We start from the raw sequence: 25,883 nt of genomic DNA, 5'->3' as shown, positions 1-25,883 counted from the left end.
AAAGTATGAGATTACTAACCAGAAACAAGGAAAGAAGTCTAAGGGGAAAAGATATCAAGTGGAAATTTGAATCAACTGGAAAGAATGAAGAGCACTGAAAATGGTAATTATATTGGGAAATAAAATAGCTTTTTAGTATTTAAATTAAAACATAACTGAACATTTTAAGAAAAAATAATGTGAGGTAAAAGCTAAAATAGTAAAAAAAAAAAAGAGGAAGGTAGAAACAGACTCTCAAAGTTCTTAAACTGTACATTAATTGGTATAATACCATTTGAATGAGACTGTGACAAATTGAAAATATATACTGTAAACTCTAAAGCAACCACTGAAGAAGTATAACAGATACATAGCTAATTAGTCAACAGAGGAGACAAAATGGAAATGTAAAAAATATTTCAGTTAACCCAAAAGGCAAAAAAAGAGGATAAGTAGGACAAAGAACAGATAGGGTGAGTAGAAAGTACTTAACTAAGTGCTCAACTATATTGATTAAGCATAACTTGTGTGAATACCTCAGTTGAAAGGCACATGTTGTCAGATTGGAAGAAAGTATCTACTCCCCACTTCCCGTCCTGTACTGGGGATTGAAGAGCTACATACCAAGCCCCTTTTATTTTGAGACAGTGTCTCACTAAATTGCTCAGGCTGGTCTGGAACTTGCAATCCTTCTGCCTCAGTAGCTAGGATTACTTACAGGTGTGTGCCATTGTGTTTGACAAAAAGTCTACTTTTTAAAGACACAGCCAGGATAAAAATAAAAAGAATGGGATAGGGTTCAATCATCAGCACCACCCTGCCCACCCACCAAAATCCTATCTATCTATGGTCTTTATTTATTCATGTTTTCTTATTCTGGCCTACTATTTTTATGTCAACAACGCTACCCTTCCTATGGTCACTGATTTCCCCCATGTGTTCATGAGTGTTGCCTGTGTATCGGGTACTGTGAACTCAGTGATGAGGAGACCCCGTGGCCCTAGAAGCATGTGGTCTTCTCATCTAGACGTCTTGCCATTTTCTCTCTTTCTGTGCTGTATTCCAGCCAGAAGAGGCTTGTTTCAGTTCCCAGGACTTAGAAATCCCATTTGTTTTTACAGCTTCACACATACCATTTCCTTTCTTAGAGCTTCCTCACTCCAAGCTCTATTCTAACCTCCTCAGGGTTAGATACTTTCATAGCACTTCGTGCTTTTCTTTCCTAGGATGTATTGTTGTTGTATTTAATAGATTTGGTATATTTTGTAGTCCAAAATCTTGTATGGTAGCATATTGACCCTTGATATTCACAGAGGACTGCTTCTAGGTCTCCCCCACAATAATATCCCCCAGGCACTAAAATCTTTGGATGCTCCAGTTCCTTCTAACCTACACATGTTTTCCTGTATACTTTAAATCCTCTCTGCATTACTTATAATGTAGAGTAGCTTGTGTTGTTTAGGGAATAATGACAAGAACAGAAGATCTGTATATGTTTAGCACAGTTTGTTTCAAACATTTTTGATCTGCAGTTGCTATAACTTCTTTGGAGCCCACAGATTTTGAGGGCTGACTATATTTCTGTCACAAGTATGTTCTTCTGAGTTGTTCTATAGAGGTGGGCTTCAGTTTGTGTTGAGCTATAAGGTCTGTTGGTTCATCTTGTAAAAGAGCCTGACCTCTTTTTGGAATAACAGTACAATCTTTAGTCAGGATTAGATGGAGCAAATTAATACTGTGCCTTAAACACAACTCTTGGAATTTCAGGTTACACAGGAGGAAGGACAGCAGTTAGCACGGCAACTTAAAGTAACATACATGGAGGCATCAGCAAAGATTAGGATGAATGTAGATCAAGCATTTCATGAACTTGTCCGGGTTATAAGGTAAGCAAAACATATGCTGGAAGTGTTTTATTAAATTGTTATTTTTAGTAAGAAAGAAAATTGTATGTAGGAGTAGTTCTTTTCTAGGGGTTAATGCACATGGGGTGTTAAATTTCAATTAAGTATACAATATATTTTGAGCACTTCTAAATGTAATTTATTATATTAAAGTAGAAAGTACATTTAGGAATTTTGAGAAGAATAAACGCAGCTTCCCAAGGTGATGGTGTGGATGTAGTGATGACAGCAGCTAACATTGGAGTGGTAATCAAATATCTTCCTGATATTATGCTAAATGCTTTAAATGTATTATTATATTTAGTCCTCAAAAAACCCAGGAAGCTAAATACTTTATTTTATATTTACTTTCAGATGAGAAAACAGAAGTACAGATAAGTTAAATAACTTGTTTAAGGTTTAGACATATTGAATGACAGAGCTGGGGCTTGAATCCAAATCTCTGATTCCAGAGCTGGTGTTCTTGGTTTTTATTTCTTACTACCTTCTAAGAGTAAGAGAGGTAGAAGAGATTCAGCAGTCTCATGAAGTGTGGAGCATGATACCCCAGTCTACAAAGAGTTTTTTTCTGGTAGATGGTCTAAGAGGTCCCTAGTGGTTAAGAAAGTGTTTATGGGGCTGGGGTTGTGGCTCAGTGGTAGAGCTCTTGCCTAGCACATGTGAGGCATTGGGTTCAAACCTCAGCACCACATAAAAATAAATAAACAAAATAAAGGCATAGTGTCCATGTGCAGCAGCAGCAACAACAACAACAACAACAACAAGAAAGTGTTTATGGATTCCAAAGCTTGTGGTGATGGGTTGTGCCTGCTGGAGTTACTGTATATGCTATATTGCTGCATATGAGAAAGAAAGATTAAGTTGCTTCAGTGACCTTTCCTCCCTCCCTCCCTCCTCCTCCTCCTTTTTCTTCTTCTTCTTCTTTTTTTCTCTTCCTCCTCCTTTTCCTCCCCCTCCTCCTCCTTTTTTTCCTTCTTCATTTTTTTTTCTAGTTAAGACAGTTTGACAAGAACTTAAAATAAGTAGGCTCTTGTTCATTCTATATCTCAAGTGAATTGACACCTGAGCTGTGGGCTTCTTGGATATTCTTTCTATGGAGCAGAAAAAGTGAAGATTATAGATTTTAGTTTTTCAGAAAAATCTAAGTCCTATTGTTGTCAGAGTTTCAGTTTTGTAAGATGGAAGAATCCTGGAAACAGATGGTAGTGATGGTTGTTTAACAGTGTGAATGTAAATGAATGCTTCTGACTTACACAACTTAAAAACCGATTAAGCTGGAAAATTTGATGTTTTATTTAACCATCCCCCATCTTAGTTCTATTTTTATGTTAAACAACTGGTGAACTGATTTTTTCTTAAAATTTTTTTGGAATATCTTGTCCTTCTTTTTGACCCTCAAGAGCTATCCTTATCTATTAATCAAGCGGGAAAGGGAGGTAGAGAAGGCTTTTTGGCTTTTTAAATGCCAGACACTGTCATGCAAATTTAAACATTACAAGATGTTAAATCCTCATAATAGTTGAGAAAGCTGAGTTTTTATTATTCTCTTCTAAGGAGGCCTAGAGAGGTGGACTAAATTGTTTTATACTGACTCTAATAAAAGGAATAAGAACTGCATGTATACTTTTTTTTTAAATACTTATTTTTTAGTTGTAGTTGGACCCAATACTTTTATTCCATTCATTCATTTTTATGTGGTAATGAGGATCAAATCTAGGGCCCTGAATGTACCATCACTGAGCGCTCTATCACTGAGCCACATCCCCAGCCTTGAAAGTATACTTTTTGAAGGTAATTTTATATGGTAGGCTCCAAGGTATGTTTATCCTTAAGTATATTATAGGGTTAAGGAGTCTCAAATAGAGAAGGGAACATGGAGGTTACTGAGTCCAGCATCTCATCCAATTCAGGGCTCTCCCATGAAGGCAGCTTAGTTTGTGCTGATGCGTTTGTGCCCCCTTGTTTTGTTTTTCTTTCAAAGATATGCTTGAATCCCCAGTTGAACATTGGAGAGCAAATGCACTTAAATGAGACTTGTCCAAAAAGAATCTGTATTACCTAGTAGGAAACTATATTTAGACTTTTTTGTCTTACAGGAAATTTCAAGAGCAAGAATGTCCTCCTTCACCGGAACCAACTCGGAAAGAAAAAGACAAGAAAGGCTGCCATTGTGTCATTTTCTAAGAATCCCTTGAATTTTAGCTACCAACTGCCAGGAAAAGCCCTCATCTCCTCCTCCTCTCCTGATGGTTTACATCATGTTGGTACCTTTCTAGCCTTAGACAAATGATCACCGTGTTAGCCTTAGACCAAGAAGCCGGCTAATCCTTTCCATGAAGCTAATATAATGGTTCTTTCCAGACCAATTTAAAGGAAACACTAAGGCTGCTTCAAAGATTATCTGATTCTTTCTAAATACGTGTCTACATATACAGACATATTCTTTTTTTAAGGGCTTACATCTTAATAGGGATGAATCAGTTTTGGAACCTAAGCTGTTTGCTAAGCTGAAGTTTTAGGTTGTGAAATAATTTTTAACTTCTGGAATCATATTACCTACTGTTATTCTAACCTTCATAGGAGGGTTTTTTTTTTAATATGAATTTTTTGCCTATCTTTAAAGATTTTGATGTCAACCTTAGTTAACCTTAAATACACTGAATGGAGTCTACAAAATTGAGACATATCAGACCTTTCTTGATACTACAGCTTTTGTTTCCCAGTGGCCAAAATACCAAAATACCTATTGTATTTATGGATTAAAAACTGCTTATCAAGCCTGTTATGTCTCCTCCTCTTGAAGATGATAGTGTTCTATGTGGCCAAATATTTGGACTCATTCTGGACTTGGGCATCTCAGTGTGTACTTGGTTTCTTAATTTAACTCTTTCACAGCCATGCTAAGGATAAGAATGAATTATTTCTGTCTGTCTTCCTTTTCAAGTATTTCTGGTTTAAGGGATTCAAAAAAACTAAAGTTGTTTTTGTTTGCTGTAATATAAAATATGGAATTGAGCTTTCCAGAGTCAGAGATGATTAATGTTTTTGCTATATACTTTTATACATTATTTTCTTATTGAACTAGTTAACAAGTATTTTTATATGTTTGTAAGCAAATATGCTTCACAGCATACTTTGTGTATATGTAAAGATAAGTATTTAATTCTCACTGTTCACTTTTAACTGACAAAGAAAAAAAAGTGGAAACTACAGAAACTGTGGTAGAACTTTTACTTGCTGGTCTGATCCTGGTTGTATCTATCTTTGGCCAGTTTTATCCCCATTCAAGAAACCTTCCCAATTGAATACAACTGGATGAGACTCTGAAATCATTTCAATATCCCCTGCTATATATTGACTGTTATATCAAGTATTAATTGTAAAACTTGTAATTGACAATTAGTATAACTGTGGATGGCTTCTGATTTTGTTTTAATTCTGTGGATTGTGTTTAAACAATTCAAAAGTATGTTCCTGATTTTGAGATACTAAGTGGTATTGCACAGTTGTCACTTTATTGAATGTGTACAACAGTCCCATGACCTTTATAGAGCATACCCTTGGATAGCTTCAGGTGCTGAAATTAAAGTTGATCTGTTATCACAAGATGATATTCTATCACTCATTTTGTTATTTTAGTAGTTTTGTGAGAGTGAATAAGTATTAGAAGAAACTTATTTTAGTAGTTCTGTGCCTTTTTCAACATTGTCTTTGGGTTTGAAGCTAAAAGTCACATTGGTTATTTAGTAGGTAAATTTGATATGAAACGTTTTGGTGTTCTTAGTGATTTCTTGATTCGTTTTGTAGGTCAGTGTTTTTCTTTTTAAATGAAGCCTAAAGCAGCTGAAGCAAGGCAGATGATACATTTATTTGAAGATTAATAAAATCACAGTTTTACATTGTACTTTATAATTAAACATTAATTATGTTTCAATCTTATAAAATTACACTCCAGGAAGATACCAAATTTATTCTGTGTCATTTGCTACTTTACTAGCACTATCACATATCCTTTGTAGTGCTTTTAGTTGGGAATTTTGCTTTGCCTTGTTTTGTTATTATTTCTTTTTTTGTTTTGGTTGGTAAAGTTTTATTTCTGTCATAGGCAACTTCACATAAGAGTCTGCTTACATAATGTCCAGATTTAATGGGATACCATTCAGATTTTATCTCAATTTTTTTCTTTGTGCTTCACTTTGGATTATTTTTGTTGCAGTAATCTTCAAGTTCCCTAACCTTTACTTCTGCATTTGTTTAATCTGCTAGTCATCCTGACTACTGAATTTTCATTTCAGACGTTTTTTCTCTACAAGTTCTATATCCTATTTTAGTCCTCAAGTTCATGTATTCCTCTTCTCAATGGGGTTCATAAGAGAATTGAGCTCTTACTGTCTTATTTGTTGTGTGTTATAAATTAACTTTTCATCTCTGCAGCTAAAATAGTACTTAGCTATGTACCATCTTTGGTCAATTGAGGAATTAATCAGTAAACTCTTCAGGGCTGTCTTTTCTCACAGGTTGAGAAAGGCTGCGTTTATTATTTGAACATGGGCTTAATAGTTTTAATGTTTTTGTTTATCTCTTTCACTATTTGGAATTGTCTCTGTTGCCTGATTTTTCTCTTATTTCACATTTTCTTGCTTTTTCACGCATTTAGTAAATTTTGGTTGGATGATAGACATTGAATGCTTTATGTTGGGTGTCTAGATTGTATTATCTTCATCTGCAGATTTTGAGGCTTTGTTCTGGTAGTCAGCTAATTTACTTGCTGTTCATTCTGGTCCGTTCAGGTCTTGTTCTGAAGCTCAATATAGTTTCAGGTAGCCTTTTTTCTCAAGATAGTTTAATTTCAGTACTTAAATGTGGCCCTTTGGGGGGCTCCACTAAAAGCCCTGAGTGATCACTAAGGACTTTACACTTTGTCTTGTGTGAATTCAAACAATTCCCAGCCCCATATGAGGTATGGGAAGCTATTCTCGTCATAGCTCTTGGGTCATTCTTTGATCAATCTCCAGAGCTTCACCCTACACCTATGTACTTTAATAGTTGGCAAAGACTTATTGACTGTACATATTCGTGGAGCTCCTTTTCTGGGTATCCCTTCTCCTTTAAGAACTTTGTCCAGTTACTTTCAGGTGCTGAGCTCCAGTGTCAGTCTTCTCAGCTCAGGGAAACTTTTGAGCCCTGCTTGGAGTCTCCTGCCCCTTCCACAGTCTGGAATGTGCCTCTATAAGCAGAAAGCCAGGGCAATCTTAAGGCTTACATTATTTGTTTCTTTTCCATTTGGGATTATGATGCAGTACTCCCTGGTCTGAAAACAGTTGTTTTGTACATGTACTCTTAAGTTTTTTTGGTGGGGAAGTCTTGGGGATTGAACCCATGAGTCTGTTACCGCTAAGCTTAAATCCTCCTCCCTTTTAAAGTATTTTTGAGACAGGGTCTTGCTAAGTTGCTGAGATCTCACTAAATTGCTGAGGCTATTAAGGCTGAGACTTGAATTTGTGATCCTCCTGCCTCAGCCTGCCAGGTTACTGGAATTATAGGCCATCACATCCAGCCAATTCTGTTTTTTGTTTGTTTTTACTTTGTTTTATTTTTGAGAGCCAGGGTTTTGCTGTATTGCCCAGGCTAGCATCAAACAGGACCCTGAGTTGAAACAATCCTCCTGACTCAGCTTCCTGAGTCAGTACTACAGATATGGACTATCCCACCCAGTTTAGTCTTGTGTTTTAATTGTCAAAGTTAGGAGGATAAATCTGTTTCATAACTCCCACATGATAAAAAAATTGAAGTGTCTGTTCTCCCATTTGATTTCTTTCTCCTCTTTCTTCAACTACTTCTGCTCCCCTCCTTCCTCTATCCCTTTCTTTCATCCCCTACCCCCTCCTCCTTCTCTTCCTACTCCTTTTTTGTTGTACTGGGGATTGAACCCAGGGTGCTCTACTACTGAACTGTACCCCCAGCCCATTTTACTTTGAGATAGGATGTTGCTAAGTTGCTGAGCCTTGCCTCAGGCTTGCTATCCTCCTGCCTCAGCCTCCTGAGTAGCTGGGATTACAGGTATGCACTACCACTTCTGGCTCCTATTTTATTTCTGTTTGTACATGTCAGAGGTTTAGTTCTCTGAATCTCTGACTTGAAAACTTTTTTCTTTTTATGTGTCGTGAGTAGTTCTTCTTTTTATGTGTCGTGAGTAGTTCTGGTCTATGTGGCCATTATTTTCTCTCTTAATTGGGGGTTGGCAAACTTTTTCTTTAAAGAGCTAGATAACTAAATGTCATGTTGGGCTTTGAAGGCCATATGGTCTCTTTCCCAACTACACAATTCTACCATTCTAGCACTGTGAAACAGCCATAAACAATGCATAAATAAGAGAACAAATGTGGCTGAGCTCCAATAAAACTGTGTATACTGAAATTTATGTTTTATGTCATGGTCAAATGTCATGAAATACTCATCTTTCACATTAGTTTACCATTCATTTAAAATTGTAAAGACCATTCTTTATGAAAACAGATGGTAGGGTAAATTTGACCCTTGGGCCATGGTTTGCCAGCCCTAGTCTATGCCACATTTAACATTTGAGGTTTCTACTTAACTTTAGAATTTCTTATGTCTCTTTATTTTTGTGGAAATTCAGTAGAATTTCCTGAATGTATGATGATGAATTTCTGTCTTATGAGTTTTCTCCTTATGTTGCTTATTAAGAGACTTATAGTATTTCAGAATTGGACGTTATGCTCTAATTGGTGCACATGTTGCTTTGGTGATTTGCTAATTTCAACAGATTTGTGGGATTGGAATGTTGTTATAAATTGGTCTCTTACATTATCCTTTGATTTTTAAAATTTGATATCACAAGGTTGTACATACTCAAGGTCTAGCTTTGCTCTTCTTTTAACTTTTCATCACCACTTGATTTGTTTTAATTCATTTTCTTCTTTTTCTCATTGCTAAACATTTGATTCTATTGAACAGATAATTGGGAGGTAAACAGGAGGAGATGACGATCAAGTGATCATTTTCAAATTCTCATCACTATCTAATTAAGGCTATTTAACCTGTGACTGCCTCTAAAGTTTCAAGTATTTTTTTTAAAAGCAAAATGGTATTTTAATTGTTAAGAAAAGGTATTTTAATGAAAAATACTTGACTGAGCAGATTTTTTGGGGGGTACAAAACTGAATTTAGGTGTTCTGGAAAATTCAGATGACTTGGAGTCTAATAGAGGAAGATTAAGAATGACACAAACAAACGCTGGGTCTCCATATTTCAAGGAAAAGTATGAAAAGCACGCTAAAAGCATTGTCTAGTCCAGCTGATGGGACGGTAGACGGGAGGGTTTTTCAAGGAAAAATCTTAGTTAGAAATGATGTTTTTGCTGGAGTTCAACAGATTTGTAGGATCTGAGATGGCAAGGAGAGAAGAGTGATGTGGCAGAAAGACTGGGAAAAGCCTGGGCCAAGGCAGAATGCAGGGTGTGTGCTGAGATTGGAACCTTGGTCTAAAAAGGTTCTAGTACAAAGGAAAAAAATATCATCACTTAGACTGAGATCAGGTTGTGGGGGGGCTTTAAACAGGACGGCCTCTCTGTATATAATAGGAAACTGCCAAGGATTCTCAATAGGAGTTTCCTGGATCTAATCTTAATGGTAGTGTGAATGCAGAAAAATGCAAATTTAAGAAGGGGACGTCAGGCAAGAGGTTGTTGGAATCCTGGAATCTGTCCTCTTATTATCATAAACTCTTTGTGAGGACAGAGTCATGTACTTTGTGTTTATTACCTTACTCATATGGCTTGGCATGTGCAGAAAAATAACTTGACTGACAAATGAATGATTTCAGAAAAAGATGATGAAGACCTGAGTAGAATGGGGAGAAGGAGACTGAACATCAGAGGTACATCTTGGAAATAAGGCTCTAAAATATTGAATCTTGTTGAGCAGAATGATAGTAGTCCTATTAATTAAAATAAGGAGCTCAGGCAACTCTAATGATAGTGACAGGAGGGCTAGTCAGGAGGCATTGGGAAATGGGGATTATTGTTTCAAAAGGAGTAGATGTTCAGATTTGGAATTTATCAATTTTTAAACTAGTGAATGAAGAGAGAGAAGTGGATAATACCCACTAGAGAGTGTTTCAGAGAAGATCCCAGGATAAAATTTTATGGGAAAACAAAGATTTGGGGAGTAGAAAAGAGGCAGCAAAAAGCCAAGAGCAGCAGCCAGAAACTGAAGAGAACCAGGAGCCTGTGTTGTCCAGGAGGCCAGGAGAACACATAGGGATGGTAAAATGTATTAAAATGCATTGGGTGCTATGCAGAGGACTGGGGGTGAGAGGCAGCAGTGGTAGTTTTCAGGTCACTGGTGACTTCCTTAGATTCTTTCTTTAGCTGTCCGGTTTTGGAAACTAGATAAGAATGAGTTGTGTAATTGGAGAAACTAAATGTGGGCTATTTTTAGAAATTCAGTGGCAAAAAATAGGGTACTGGGGCAGTTATCTTGCTTTAGAGGTAGGCTGTTAGAGGAGTAAGAAAGGGAGCCTGTGCAAGGTATTTAATCATAGGTATGTCAGTACACAAATCTGGAACTAGGTGTTACCGTCTAGATACTGAAGCCTCTGAAAGATTCAGAAAGCTTGGGGTTTGCAGGCTCACATCCCTTTCTGATCGGGGAGAATGGTACGGTGCAGAGCTTCTTAGGCATCTGTTAAAGCTCCACTTTAAAGAAACATTTAATCTCCAGTTTTGTGGGCTGAACCTTTTGCTAAGTGTAATGAAAAATGAATTAACTAGGAAAATTACCATTTTCTAGGGTATTGTGGCAATGTCAGATGAGTATAAAAGTTTCTAAACACTTGCTTTCCATTCTATATCTCCTTTGTGAATGTTTTCAGGTTATTGGTCTTGCTCTGAGTAGTACCAGTATAGTGGCGAGGGGAGCAAGAGATTAAGCTATGTTTCACAAGTGGCCCTCTGACTTTCTAGGTAGGCTAATAAGTTTAGTTTAGGATCACCCAAGATCACCTGTTGGAGTACAGGAGTTGTATTACAACACTTTGAAAAACAGAAACTGTACTTTTACAAACTCCCAAGTATTGTAAAGAATAAATAGTCTTGAGTAAGATGTTTGCTCTTTTTCTCCTGTTAGTACTTAAAAACTATTTGAGATAAAGAAAAATGTTTAAGTATGTAACTACTAAAAATGTGAGAACTATTATCAGTAGGCTAAATATGGGAAGAGCAATATGAGAAAATGTTAATGCTGTCCTATGTTAAGATATCATAAATGTTAAGTGGAAAGTCTTAAATTACATTTTGCTATGATGATAACTGTAAAGATTATGCATACTTATTTTATCATGACTTTTTTATTACAAGTGATTGAAATGCAACTCAAACTCAATTCAACACAAAGTGGGCATTTACTAGTCTATGAAGAAGTGAGGGACGGGCAGAGTAGGCTTTCATTGAGTCCACAAGGACCTGCACTCAAGGTGAGAACTGCTCCATTTTGAAGGTCAGGTAAAAGAGTTCCTTAGTATGAGAAAACTTGTGTTGATTCTGAGGTCAGAAAAGGTAAACTGTTCCCAGCTTTCACAGCTATTCAGGTGCAGCAGTCGTTTGAACTTAGGATTCCCCAGGTTTATCCATTACACAGCTTCTGCTACTCCACCCTATGGAATATATAAGGCTTCTGAACCCACAAGATTTCCGAAGTAGAGAAATCATTATTTAAATGTGACATTTTAGAATAGATCTTTTCCTTTCAGTTTCAAAGGATTTAAATTGAAGAATTAGCTTCATGCTAATTAACATTCAGCTGCTATTTATAATTTGTTACTGCATCTCAATCATTTTTTAAAAGGGACTGATTTATTTTCAGTCTCCCTACTTTGGGCAATATTGAAGAACAATATGAATCATTCTATTAAAACTAATAGCACCAAATAGCAAAGTAGTGGAAATGGCCGTCTTCCTTGATTCTGTGTTGTAACTAGAGATTAAACATTTATGGTTTAATCTAGTTTGAATAATAGTACCCATTTCTTTAGGGTATAAATATTTAAACTCCTTTCTAAGTGAACTAATGCCATGTAACAAAATTTCCAAAACTGTTTAAAAAACAAAATTTGAAAAACCCCTCCAGGTCAGATTCCATTAAACAATATCTGGAGAGGACTTTTTGCAGTTGGGTTTTCAGATTTTTTAAAAATTTATTTTTATTCTTCATTGCCTGAAACATAGACTAAACAGAAATACGTCACAGATAATTTGTGAGTAATTTTTGTATATTGACTTTTTAGCAATGGTCTTGATGTAGGTTAAGTTTCTGGAGAGTTGAAGTGACGTGAGAATGTGTAATGTACCCTTACTTCTTGGAAGGGAGTACAAAGGCTTTGAGTATGCCTAACACATATTTAGTACACAAACTTCAAGTGAAAAACAGCACAAATTCTTTTTGATTTTTCTTTTCTTCAGTTCTGGGTCTAAAGAAGCCCAGGTTTTATTATTTGCTACAACAGATTTTCTTCAAATAAAATGCATTGGCAAGCCAACAGGTAAGTAACCCAATGTTTGACTGGGAAATGTATCTCTGAACTTCTTACTGTTATCTTTTGTGGATGTAAATAAGATAACTGGTTTGGCACTGATAAAAAAGTATGTACAATTATATCTGTTTTTTATTTGGCAATTTTTCTTATAATCTTTACCATGTCAAGTGGAAGTTCAAACAGATTGCATTTTTGTAGTAAAAAGTCTTTATTTCCAAAATGATTAGCCAGAAAAACTATAAACCAACTAACAGAAGACTTTGGTAAGAAAGAGATTTGACACTTTTTATAAATTCCCCAATGCAAACAAAAAACACTTGTGTAGAGAAGCATGTTACCTGTTCTTAGCCATTAACCAATTACCTGATTTTAAATCTTCAAAATCAAGACTAAAAATGTACCCAACAGGGACCAAATAAGAACATGAGACACTAGGGCAGCTTGTCTTAGAGTTACTTAGGCATCACCATCTTAGAGAACTTTGAATATCAAGATAGCTAGATGTTGCAAAAGTGGGCAGATTCTATAGCAGGACTTTGTTGTTGTTGCCCAAAGTGGAAAATTAAACCTCCTATTTTTTTTTTTTTTTTAATATTATGCTCCTTTGGGGGAAGAGAGCAATTCATTGAAGAATTAAAAAAAAATAATGTTGGAAACAACTCAAAACTCCAGAGTAACTCAGGGATGTAATAGCCCCTTCAGATAGAGTAAAACCCATATCTTACTGAAAATGATTGATTTGGATAACAATTGTTAAAGTATCCAACCATTTGCACATTTAGTTAGCTTAAAAACACAAACAACAGACCCAATGAGTTTTTTATTGAATAGTCTCTCTTGTGTTAAAAGTAAATACATATTCAGGCTATAGCATATATGTGTTGTTTGAAATATCCTGAAGTATTTAATGCAGATTCTTAAAAGTAGCATATCCAAAGCATTGTATGCATCTCGCCCATGGTATATATTTGGATTAAGCAGTAATAAAAAAAAGGCCTGCAAAAGAAGTGAAACTATAGTTTTAACAATAAATGCATGAGCAAAAACTGTCAGTGGGCTCAACTGAGAAAATAGTGCTTTTACGCTAATCATTGGTAGTCAGTCTCCCTGAATTTGGTGTGCTTATAATGGCTTAGAAGGGAGTAGATTTCTCATATCCATGAGAACCAGAGCCCTGGTGTAGAAAGCTGACACGGGCTTGTCTTTGTACCGGAATTTCAGCTTGATTCCATAATATTTTTTTCTCTAGATTTTGTCTTAGTCTTTTTCTCTCTATATATAAAATTTTATGACTAAAAAATAACTTAGGTTCAGAGATGGTAGTTTTGTTGAAGAAATGATATGGGGGCCTTTGGGCAGACTTAGTAAAATGTTGGTATAACTAAAATGTTTTCTTTTTAGAAACTGATTTGAAAACTTCAAAGTCTGGGTAGATATATAGGAAGATTTGAAAACTCAAGGTTTGGAACTGGCAGGAAAATTTGGGTGCCTTGGCCTTGCTTCCAATAAGGATCTTTTATCAAAGCATTCATAAAGCTAGCTTCCTTAGGAGAATTATGATACCAAAACCCAAAGCAAAACCAAGGGAAGACAACTTTCTATACCTCATACCCTTCAACACTGATGTAAGAACTGGTTCCATTTAAATACAACAGTCATCATTTTCATCCTTTGGGGTATCAGGAGCCAATATTAGGAGGCACGGTAAATGTACATAGAGTTTCTTAGTATATGAATAAAAGCTACCCATATCAGTTCTCCTTCTCATGTGGACCATTTTCCCCCAAGAACTTATAATGACCGAGTAGACTTAACAAGAGACTTAAAGTTCCACTAAACGAAGAGAGATAGGCAAATGGAAGTTTTCTGCAAGAATGAACAGGTCAAAGATAAGAAAGAGGGGAATATGTTCTTTTCATCTGACAGGTGTGTTTACTACTTGCTGTACCTTCGCATCCAGGCACACAGTCATTTCCAGACACAGTTCCCCCTCCATGTGGAGGAGGCCAGGGTCTCTGTCCTGCCTGGCCAGGTGGATGCTCCAGAGGAACATGCTTCAGTTTAGTACAAGGCAACTGACACTACTCATTTCTCTGTAGGAAGAGGGCCAAACATAATTGAGGGAGCCCCACATGGCCTGTACCCACCAAAAAGTATCCACAAAGGACATCCCTGGCATCCACAAGACTATTGGGCAAACAACACAGCAAAAATGAAAACTAAACAAGCAAACAGTCCAACCATTGGTGACTCTGGAATCTCGAGTGCAGCCCTGGGAAACTTGTATCCCTGCTAACAAGGGTGAACGTTACATGCCCTGATCTCCTTCTTGTCTTTGCAGCTGGTAAACTGGGAGCTTTTGAACCTCTTCTTCACAGTCATGTAGCGTTCTTGAATCCCACCTCCACACAGTTTGGTGCATTCTGACCAGGCTGTCCATGGGCGCATCCTACAGCCTAGAAACATGAGAATGCCTGGTTAGGTCAGGAGAATTGGAGTGCTGACCTCAAGAATTCATTTGTCTGGTCTCCTTCTCTGCTTCTATATCTAATGATTTGTGGAATTAACTAATTGTTAGAGTCCTCATTAGGGACTATTCACTCATATGTGATAGATTACAAAACAAACAAAAAAACCATTCATGCTTTGTGGTTCTTCTGTGAAGGGGCAGAGTTCAGTTCTTTACCCTTTGAATCTGAGCTTGGCAACTTGACTTGCTTTGACCAGTGGCTATCTTCCTAGGAGGATTATGGCACCAAAACACCAAACCAAACCAAGGGAAAACTGCTTTTTGTACACTCAGTAACTTTGATCTGTGGTGTAACCACTGGTTACCTTACATTTAAGCAAAGCAGCCCATCAATTGAAACAGCTTGAGAAAAGTTGCTAAGAACCTTTCCACCACTGTTTGAATCTGGATAAACCTATGGGAGAAACCATGTAGAGAAAGGCCCAGCCATCCCTTGATGCCCCAGAAAAGTAGTTGAGGCCTGTATGGCCCATGTAGCTCTTTGATTGTGGCCACATGAATGAGAATGAACACAAGCGAGACCTCAGAAGAATAATCCAGCTGAATGAGCTCAAGTCACTGACCTGCAGCATCATGTTAATAAATGATCTTTTAAAAAGCTGCTATTTGGGGGGCTGTGGCTGTGGCTCAGTGGGAGAGCACTTGCCTAGTATATGTGAGGCACTGGGTTTGATTCTCAGCACCACATATAAACAAAATAAAGGTCATTGACAGCTAATTTTTTTTTTAAATGCAAAATGAAAACTAAACAAGCAAACAGTCCAACCATTGGTGACTCTGGAGTTGCTTGTGAGGCAGCAACCACTCAAAGAGCACAAAACAATTCCTTGTATGTCTTGTTCCCTAAGTTTAACCTCCCAAATACTAACTAAAGAACAATTACTTGCTTTTTCTACTTAGAGTAAACTTGCCTTTCTCAAATAAATTTTCTTAACCCCTAGAGATCAGATTTTTTTGTTTTCATGCTTCCACAGCTCACTATCTGCCCTACTTCGAACCCATCACATTTATGATCATGCATTAGATATCTGTTTACCATACTATGGTTAAGTTTCATGGTGAAACTAAGAGCCTAGCATATAGATGGCTTTAATGAATGTTGATTGGTTGACTATGTGCAACAGGTATCTTAATGTGTGAACAGCTCCCTAAAGATAGGACAGTGTACTGGTAGCTTCTCACATCTGTACACCTCTTTCATCATCATCTCAGGTAGAGGTAAAGCGCCCCTCCCCCTTACTGGGGATTGAACCCCCATAGGCACACTACCACTGAGCCACATCTCTAGCCCCTCCTATCCTTTAATTTGTTCTAAAATTTGAAACAGGGTCTTGCCAAGTTGCCCTGGCTGGCCTTGAATTTACAATCCTGCTTCAGCCTCTTGAGTAGCTTGGGATCATAGTCCTGTGCCACCATGCCTGGCATGAGGTAGAGTATCTTAAGGAAGCATGAAGGGGTCATTTGAGCTGCACCTTTAAAAATAATTAGAAATGGCTTGACAAATTGGTCTTAACTTTTTTGTAGGTACCTTCCTCACCCTTCCAGGGAATCCAAAGAAACTCTATCAGTCTGTGCCCAAGGCTTAATTGTGGATCTTCCCAACTCACTGTTTCATTGGTTTGTGAGGGGTATTGCTCTCTTAGCTTGGGTTAGATTATTCAGCAGTGCAGCCCCAGGCATGGATTATTTAAGTCCTAGAACTCCCTCAAGTTATGCTGGAGGAGGACATATACACTCTTTTCTGCTGGGCTACAAGCAAAACTTAATAACTGGTTTCTGTGCTTCTGTTTTTGCCTCTTCCAAATGACCCAACACAGATCTGTTAAAATCACTCTTGCTTGAGACTTTCAAATCACTCTTGCTTGAGACTTTCACCTAGAAAATCAAGTTCCAAATCCTCAATCAGCAACTGGCCTTTTAAGGTCTGACTTTCTGCAGTCTGGTTTCCTGCCTCCCTTCCTCGTCCTCTGCTCCATCTGCATACCATCTGTTGCTTGAATATATACTCTTGGGTATCTCTGTGCCTTGGCAGTTGCTATTTCTGCTGGCTGGAATACGTTTCTTGAACTGGCAAACTTCACATTCTTCAAGGCCCAGTCTTAATTTTCCCAGCTTTGGCTTCACCCTAAATTCAAGTCGGTGTAAGATGCTTATTTCTGGCCCCATTAGCAGTTGGTTCATTGTTCCTTTGGAGCATTTATCACTTATTTATCATGGCAGCCTTGATCCATGTTATTTGAAGAAATAAAACTCAAGGCTGACATACTGCTGCTAAACTTGGTGGTTAACTTTGAAAAAAAATCAAGGAGCCATAGGCTGGGGCTGTCTTGGCTGAACCACACCCTTAAAATAGGCAACGTATTCCAAGAGGTCCTGGAAAACATTTCCTAAATAAGGATTGAGACTTCTGACATACCTATGCCATTATTTCACCCCTTTGGAAGGAATAAATGGGGTTAGCAAGTTATAAATGTGATTTTGAGCAAGGTTCGACAAGACTTCTGGTTTTTATATATGCAGAGGAAGGAATTATACAATTTCTATAGGCTTGCTCTTTGAAAATTTATATTTGGCAGATTATCATTACATTTCTAAACTTTCCTTGGTAAAAACCCCTCCTAAATTATGATTTTTTTTCTCAAATATTCATTTAAATATTTAGTATGTATATAAAAAGTCAATGAAATCTTTCCCCCATTCCTTTTTTTGAGCTGCACACTGGCAAGTGTATGTACCTGGAAACTGCTCCCCGTCAGACTCTTCCCTCAGCTGCTCGCTCCTCCGGCTCTCTCGAGCCTCTCTCCAGCGCAACTTCTGGATGGATGGATTTCGAATGCATTTCCGGATGCGGCACTTCTTTCGCTGTATAGTTTCTGGGCAAGGTGCGCCTCCAAACTGAGGTTCCATTTGGATCATCCGGGTTCGAATCATGTGGCCTTTCCCACATGACTTGTTACATTCTGACCACTGGGACCACTCAGTGAGTTCACAGTCAATGGCTGACAAGACACAGATGGGCATGAGTGTATCTCACATCTGAAATAAGATATGGTCACTTATACTTACCAAGCCTATAGATTGTACCAAGCCTAAAAATGTGTGTACAAAAGGAATAGGCTCCATGAAGCAGAATGACATTATCCATCCCACATGGTCAGTAAATAGTAGAGGTAGGATTGGTGCCAGGTCATGACCCACATTCTGTATCTTGTTTTTGACTCAAGAAGGTGTTGAGGGACTTTGAAGGTGTGTTTAGAGCCTCTTGCCCTGCTGCGTAAGCTCCTAGAATATTGTCCAGTCAGCCTAAAGTGGCACAGACCAACCTCCCACAGTCTGCAAGGACTCAGAATTTCTTAAGGAAGACATAATTTACTGGTGGTGGTTCTTGGAGCAAGGCTGCCTCCCTGGGAAGAACAAGTCAACAAGATAACTGGTGGCTTGACCCCTGGGGACCAATACAAAGGAGGGAATAGTGGCTTTCTTAAGACCCAGGCAGCTTTTCTAGTTTTCAGCATCATTCCGTGTCCTATATATGGTGGTCTATGCAAAAAATACAGGAGTCAAAAATGGGAAATTTAGCAGAGGGTCAATAGCAAGTGCTATTTTGTGGTTTATCATAGTGCAAGATCCAGCAAATTCTTGGGCAGCACCTCATGAATGTAAAGGGGGAATAACAGTGATCTGATTTGCAGGATGTGTTGTAGGAGGCAAATGATTCCACATACTATTGGCTTTTCAGAGTGAGAGCTAGGCTGGATCTAGGAAATACTCATTTTGTTAAGTAGTTTCCGGCCTTTTCACCTGTGGGAGCTCAGGAAGCTTTCTTAACTGTAAACGGGGATGATGGTATTTTTCTCTCTTAGGTTGTGAGGATTAAAGGAGACAATGCTCCCAGTTAACAAAGTTCTACGTGTTTCCACCACCCTTTCTCCATTGGGCCTTATGAAGACTTGTTTCAGTTGTTAACTGTCCCTGTCAAAAGGGTGTGGGGCCCTAACCTGATGAGCTGGGTTGACTTATCAGGCCAATTGTAGTTATTTTAAACATCATACTTTATTTGGTTGCTGGTGCAGGTTATCCATACATGTGATCCAGTCTAGCTAAAACAGCTCAGGAACTATCATAGATCATCAGTTGATGTCTGTACCTGCTAGTCCAGTCAGTGTTCACACTTTGTGCTGGTTACTGGGTTTATTCCTCAGAGCAACCTAGGAAGTATTTTCTGATCATACAGATTAGGATACTGAGGAACAGGGATGTTAAGCAGTCTGCTGAAGGTTAGGTAACCAGTAAGGACAGAGCTGGGATTTGAACCTGAGTACTAGAAAGGGAAGGAGACCTGACAGACTGCCAGTGCATACTAGAGGAAGCCAGAAAACATCAGAGCAAGCAAAGTGTGCTTGCCCTTTTTTCACCTAAGAGAGCAGCTGTCGTGGAAAGCTGGCCAGAAAATCTCCACAAATCTCTCTTCTTGGGAGATTTGTCCCCGTGTCATAAAAACAGCTGACAACAGATTTTGGAGGAGATGGGGGTAGATAGCACGTTTTAGAGAACTTGGCTTGTTTTCTTGTTGTCTTTTACCAGGCTGCTGGAGTCATTGATTTAGTGTCTGGTTCAAAGGGTAAATAAAATGGTCATAGGGAGGAAGAGCAGGATGAAATAGCTCAGAAAATCCATGGATCAGACAAGTCCATAATTGGAGATGGGACGAGGGGAAGAAGTGAGTGTGTTTTATATACGTGTCTCCCATTTAGACATCATAACCACTTGCAGTTTTTGGTAATGAGAGTGGCTGAAGTGTTAGATAACTATGCCAAGACAGACCCAAACCCTACTCTTACTCCCCATCAAATCATTTACTGTAGATTCTAGCAGCATGATCACAGCATGATCTAGTTCAGACTTCTCTGGATTCTGAAACTTAGGAGGGGAAGGGGGAGGTGGTTTCCAGGACCCAGGACTTACGGCACTCTGGCAGCATGCACTTCTCCACCTGCTCCAGTTCCTCGTTGCAGTCTCCAAGTTCCGCAAGAGATTTGAGCATCCGCTGGCGGGTCCGCATGCCCTTCCCACAGGTCACGCTGCAGTCACTCCACTCAGACCATGGAGACAACAAGCATGGGATGGTGTCTAGGTGAAGAGTCAGGTTTTCCACTGAGAACAGTTTTCTTTGATCTTGGCCTCACAATGCCCCAACCCTGTCCCTTGCTGTGGCCCCTGGAGTAAAATGGAATGGTGAATCCTTGGAGCAAGAAGTGGCTCTGCACTCTACTGTCCTTCTTGATACTTTCCTGCATCTCCTGTGGCCCAGCTGTTGGTCATGACCAGACATCAGATGAGGTCAGTGATGTGAGCACACAAGTTCCCACTTGAAACAACACTGAAGTTGTGAGTAGGAACTTACAAGAGATAAAACATTCCACATCCAAGAATTATGCACTAAAGGATAGGCTCAATACTGCATTTTTGGACTTTGATACTGAAATCTCTAGGATGCGTATGTACTTGAGTGTGTGCTTCACCTTTGTGTGTTGATATGTGGGTCTAATGCATTTTTGCATGGAGCAAGAGTGGAGACTGGGCCTGGGGAGTGCATGCCTTGCCTAAATTATTATTATTCCCTGCTGCCCCAAGAAAGATGCTTCTGTGAAAGAGCTACAGAATTCTATCCAAAAGCCACCAGTTTGCTATTCTAGCATTGCTTAGAATATCCACCAAAAAAGGCCAGTCTCTGGGTCTGGCTCTCATCTTACTCCTGGCAGCACCCTACAAAGGTGGTGGGCCATGCTTTCCCCCTGTGCCTGTCACCTCTGACCTTGATGTGGTTGTAAGGAGTGCTCTTGTTTTCCACGCCCATTCTGGGTCCTCTGCCCAGTGCCCTCCCCACACCCACTCACGGCACTCGGGCATCATGCATTTCTCCACTTGGGATGTCTCAGCCTTGCACATGGAGCCATCTGCTGGGCTCATCTTGACCATGCGGTGCCGCTTCTTCATGCCCATCCCACAGGTGGCACTGCACTCATCCCATTCACCCCACTCGGTCATCAGGCAACTGCTGGGAGCTGGGGAGTACAACAGAGTTGGAGTCATGCCAGTGGCTTCTGGGTCTGCTTGCTCGTGCCCATCCTCCCTCCCTGGCTCCCCAACTCACAGCACTCCTCGTTGACTGTGCACTTCTCTGTCTCCTCGGTGGGCAGTGTGCACACAGAGCCGTCCTCTGGGAACTGCTTCACATACCTCTCTCGGGACCGCATGCCCATTCCGCAGGAGATGCTGCAGGGGGACCAGGTGATCCACTCGGACATGGTGCAAGTGGAGCCATCTGCAATATGCCAAAGTGTTCAGGAAGCTCAGCGTGTGTGGTGGGTAGGGGCAGGAGTTGGCTAGGGACCTTGCCATGGGAACTTCTCACCAGCAAGAATCCAGAAAGGAACCACTGGCATTCAAGATTTGTTAGGGGGGCTGGGGATGTGGCTCAAGCGGTAGCGCGCTCCCCTGGCGTGCGTGCGACCCGGGTTCGATCCTCAGCACCACATACCAACAAAGATGTTGTGTCCGCCGAGAACTAAAAAATAAATATTAAAAATTCTCTCTCTCTCTCTCTCTCTCCCCTCTCTCACTCTCTCTTTAAAAAAAAAAAAAGATTTGTTAGGTAGTGGAGGAGGGAATATAAAAGGTCTAAATCTAAACCAAGAATTGTTCTCTAAGAGGAAATATCCCTTTTACAGGTATGTGGGGCTCTCAAAATTACTCTTAATCCCGTGAAAACAATTAAAAGATGCTTGAATGGATAGAATGGTGATAATGCGCACACTTAGTGTATATATATCTCAGTCCATTTGTGTGGACACAATTCATATTTATGGATACTTTAAAAACATGCTTAAATTTAATGCTTAAATTCTAGACTGCATACACACAAATGCATATATAATATAAATGTACATATAATTTGGTGTACATATTTAAGTCATAGTTCATTTATAGTCTAAAATGTGTCCATACATCTAAGACCAGTAAATAAAAATCCATGTCTTTAGCCACTAATAACATCAAATGCTCAGTTGCCATGTGTGCCTAGTGGCTACTGTATTGGACAGTGTGGATATAGAACATTTCTACCATCACAGAAAGTTCTTTTGGACAGCACTGGAAGAAATGATACATTCTGAGATATGGTATAAGCACTTTTGTTCAGAGGAAATAGAAACTTTAATTACTGTCTTAAGCTATGAGTTCTAGAAAACCAGAGGAAGGAACTTTGTTCTGAGGATAGTGTGGTGGGCTATGAGACACAGGGCTGATCTGTGCCCAAAGAGCAGATTACAGCAACCCACCAGACATCTCAATGTCCCTGTTGAGGATGGTAATAAAGAAGACAATACCCCAGCTGCTGACCAGGTGGGGGACCAGGGGTCATGTCTGAATGCCAGGAGAGAGGAACAGAGGAAGGCTGAGGAAAATAATATAAGCTGCTTATTTCTAAAGAGGAAAAGGAAGTCATTTGGCCATCCATCCATCCACTCACACATTTGTTCATGAAGATTTAATGAATGCTTAGTGGTATGATATTGTCCTATGAGAGAATGGCGGCAGGGGTGGAGACGGATACATAATTTGACAGTAATTCCAGGTACTGAAAATGGAACAAGAGAAGCCTAGGGAATGGGGCAGCACAGAGGAGGGAACATTTGCTCTGTCTTTGAGTTGTGGGTTAAATTTCATATCAGAAAGCACATCTGAGAGCACTTTTGTTGAGTAGAGGATATTTGCATTTGAGGGGCTGGCTTCTGCAAACACCCCTTTATAGAGTATAGAGACTGTGTGTGTGTGTGTGTGTGTGTGTGAGAGAGAGAGAGAGAGAGAGAGAGAGAGAGAGAGAGAGAGAGAGAGAGAGATTGAGAGAGATTGAGATTGAGATGAAGCCAGAAAGGAGAACTAAGGTCCAAGTGTGCAAAGTGTGCAGCCAGCCTGCACCTCTCCACAGACTGTCAGCTTGCACACACATGGTGTCTGACATTGTTACTTAGCCCATGGACTATGACTAGACAGTGTTGATGATGCACAGAAACCCCATAACTGGACTAACTAAAGGCAGCAGGTACAACCAATTAGGTAATTATGTTCTGGTGTTATACAGTTGCAGGTATAGAACTTGACAAGCCATAATTCAGTCTTACCATGGCCTGGCAAGACATTGCCTTGGACAGGGTGAATATGGTTACTGCCAACCTGAGTGTGTTCTGAGAGGACGTGCTGGAGCTCGAGAAGCTCCCATCTTCAAGTACCCACCTCCACAGAGTCCTTAGGTGCCTTTACTGACAAGGTGCCTTTCAGTACTGCAGTGTAATGTTGATTGTGTCAGATGTGTGTGCTTATTTTTACCACACTTTTACCCTGGTTCTCTGTAGGACCATTTCACCAATAAATTAAGCCAAGGAGTTTGCACATGAGCAACAGGACTCATCTTCATTTGCAAAAGATCCCTCAAATGGTCCCTTGGAAGTTGTATAAAAGTAGGGAGAGATGTCAAAGGCTGGGCTAAATGGCTTGGTCCAGATCATTAGGAAGAAACTTGATGAAGATGCAGTTGCTATAATATAATGATGTACATTCACCTTATAAAAATAATTTTTTAAGAATGTTCAAAGGAGTCTCTCTCCCCATTTAAACCATTTCCCTTAAACAATTCAGTGCAGAAGGGATGTGGGTATAAGGAGTTGCTACTAGTGTGCATATACCCCAGGTACAAAGAACAGACCCAGCCCAGAACTGTCATTACCTGCTGGCAATCACCTGAACTGGTATGAGGATAGACTCTTTGTGGAGTAGGAGATTAAAGGCCTCAATTTCCACTGCAGCCCTCAGCTCCACAGCCCTAAGAAAGCACCTTCAACATTAATCTGTCAGTCACATTCTTTCCCTGTTTGTAGGAATGGCCTCTCTATGGCAAGATTTGTTCCCCTCCAAGGTGCTTTGTTTTGGGCAAAAACTAGTTAGCAATAAACCATATGTGAGTGCAGTCCAGAGAGGTATTTAAGGACAGGCATTTAAGCCTGTAGCCAGGAAGAGCTGAGGAGTGAATGATTGCAGGGGGTAAGGTTTCTTTTCCTCTGCGTGGAAGTGGCTTTCTTCCTGCTGTGTACCACAGCCTGTATGTGTCTTCCTACAGCCTCACTGCACCTCTGAGAGAGTAAGATGAGAGCGAGAATATAGGTCTATCAAGGCAGAGAGGAGTCATGCCCTGGGAAGCAGGCAGTCAACCTTTGCACAGCAATCAGCTTTGTGCAGTCTTGAAGTCTGAGTGATCGTGACATAGGTGTTGCAAGCTTGTAGTTCAAGCCTGACCTTTAAGCAATTGTAAATAGACTGAGAAGGTCCTGACAGGATTGGAATGCTTGGGCTGAGGTGGAATACTGATAAGGGGTCATGAATGACAGAATTAGGGCAGTGCACCTGGATTCCATCTTGATCAACCTGTTCATGGACTCCATAAAAAACGATTGGAGTTAAGATCCAGAATCAGGCTCAGTTATTTGTAATTCGTCATAAGACACATCTGTCTGTTTGCTTTGCAGTCAAGTGTATGCATGCATTGTTCCATGGCTGAGGAGGGAAGAGAGTGGTCATGCAACCTCAAGAATTCTGGGCTGGGGTTGTGGCTCAGGGGCAGAGCACTCACCTAGCACAAGCGAAGCCCTGGGTTCGATCCTCAGCACCACATAAAAATAAAATAAAGATATTGTGTCCGTCTACAACTAAAAATATTTTTTAAAAAAGAATTCTTCTGATGTCATAAGACATTCTCGACTCAGAGCCCCGAAGGCATTGTTGCAGAAGTGGGTATGCAGTATAGTCAGGGTCCTACTGCCCCCTTCAGGGCCACTGCCTGCCTGGGTGGAGGGGGCCTGTGTTGCCAGGCAGACCTCTCTTCTTGAGGTTCTGCCCACTGGTCTGGGTTGCCTCCTTACCTTCATCACTGCAGCCCGGGCCCATGCAGGGCTGGAAGTCCTGGGTGTCAGGGCAGGGGACACTGAGGTCCAGCTGTGCCTTCAACATGCGCTGCCTCATCCTCTTGCCTTTGTCACAGGTGGAGGAGCTGCAGGCAGACCACGGGGACCAGTTGGAGTAGATGCAGGTTTCAGGAGTATCATCTGGAAAGAGTGGTTGAGATGTTTTCCCTGGGAGCCTGTGGAAGCTGCAGCTGGCCTTCTCGCCAGATAAGCTCATCTGCAGGCAGGAGAAGCCCTGCTGTCCACCCAGCCTTCATGAGCCTGGGTGCTCCAGGGATGGCAGCAGCCATTCCCTTGTCTTTAAAAATCATATTTCAACATCTTGCTAGTAAATATCCAAATGATAGGAACACTTCTCTTTTTTATCCCTTCCTCTCAACACATGCACATCTTTTCATTACCAGTCCCTCACCTTGGCAGAAGTTGTTTTCCAACTCATGTAGGCATTTCATAGACAGTTTTTGGAAAGTACAGATTTTATTTGTTTCAGCTTCATCTTCCCAATGTTCGCTAAACACAGTTTAAACATGGTTAAAAGTAAGGGCAGCTCATTTTTTTTTTTTTGTACTTGGGATTGAACTCAGGGGCACTCAACCACTGAGCCACATCCTTAGCCCTATTTTGTATTTTATTTAGAGACAGGATCTCACTGAGTTGCTTAGTGCCTCAATTTTGCTGAGGCTGGCTTTGAACTCATAATCCTCCTGCCTCAGCCTCCTAAGCCACTGGGATTCAGGTGCAGTTAATATTACGGCTACAGTTAATGTTTGTAGAGCACTTACTATGTGCTAACCTATGTGTTTTATCCCATTTAGCCTCAGCTCTATGTTTTTATTTTTGAGACAGAATCTTACTAAGTTACTTTCTGTGAGGCAGGTTCTATTATTATGCCTATTCTAC

General features: G+C 39.8%; 2 protein-coding genes across 3 annotated transcripts in view; one reads left to right on the top strand and one right to left on the bottom strand.

The window, feature by feature from the left end:
• The window catches only part of RRAS2 (RAS related 2), a 126,508-nt gene that overhangs the window by 81,084 nt on the left and 19,541 nt on the right, over positions 1–25,883 (top strand). Inside the window, exons 5-6 of one of the 2 annotated variants that reach the window (XM_081279193.1) lie at positions 1,747–1,865; positions 3,980–4,665. The exons of the other annotated variant lie outside the window; for it this stretch is intronic. Of the exons in view, the coding sequence (XP_081135319.1) occupies positions 1,747–1,865; positions 3,980–4,067 (207 nt within the window). The 3' untranslated portion in view covers positions 4,068–4,665. Of the gene's footprint in view, positions 1–1,746; positions 1,866–3,979; positions 4,666–25,883 lie in introns of those variants that run through there. 2 annotated transcript variants of the gene reach the window in all.
• Positions 12,117–25,883, bottom strand: part of SPON1 (spondin 1) — a 279,589-nt gene continuing 265,822 nt past the window's right edge. Inside the window, exons 11-16 of the mRNA XM_081279190.1 lie at positions 24,942–25,124; positions 21,122–21,292; positions 20,865–21,032; positions 19,933–20,097; positions 17,703–17,966; positions 12,117–14,893 (exon numbers count right to left, since the gene is read on the bottom strand). Coding sequence (XP_081135316.1) covers positions 14,730–14,893; positions 17,703–17,966; positions 19,933–20,097; positions 20,865–21,032; positions 21,122–21,292; positions 24,942–25,124 — 1,115 coding nt within the window. The 3' untranslated portion in view covers positions 12,117–14,729. The remainder of the gene's footprint in view (positions 14,894–17,702; positions 17,967–19,932; positions 20,098–20,864; positions 21,033–21,121; positions 21,293–24,941; positions 25,125–25,883) is intronic.

This window comes from Spermophilus citellus, assembly GCF_964194105.1.
Source record: "Spermophilus citellus genome assembly, chromosome: 2".
Classification (NCBI taxonomy): Eukaryota; Metazoa; Chordata; class Mammalia; order Rodentia; family Sciuridae; genus Spermophilus; species Spermophilus citellus.
The sequence above is the reverse complement of the archived record's forward strand: the minus strand, read 5'-3'. Positions and strand labels throughout refer to the sequence as shown.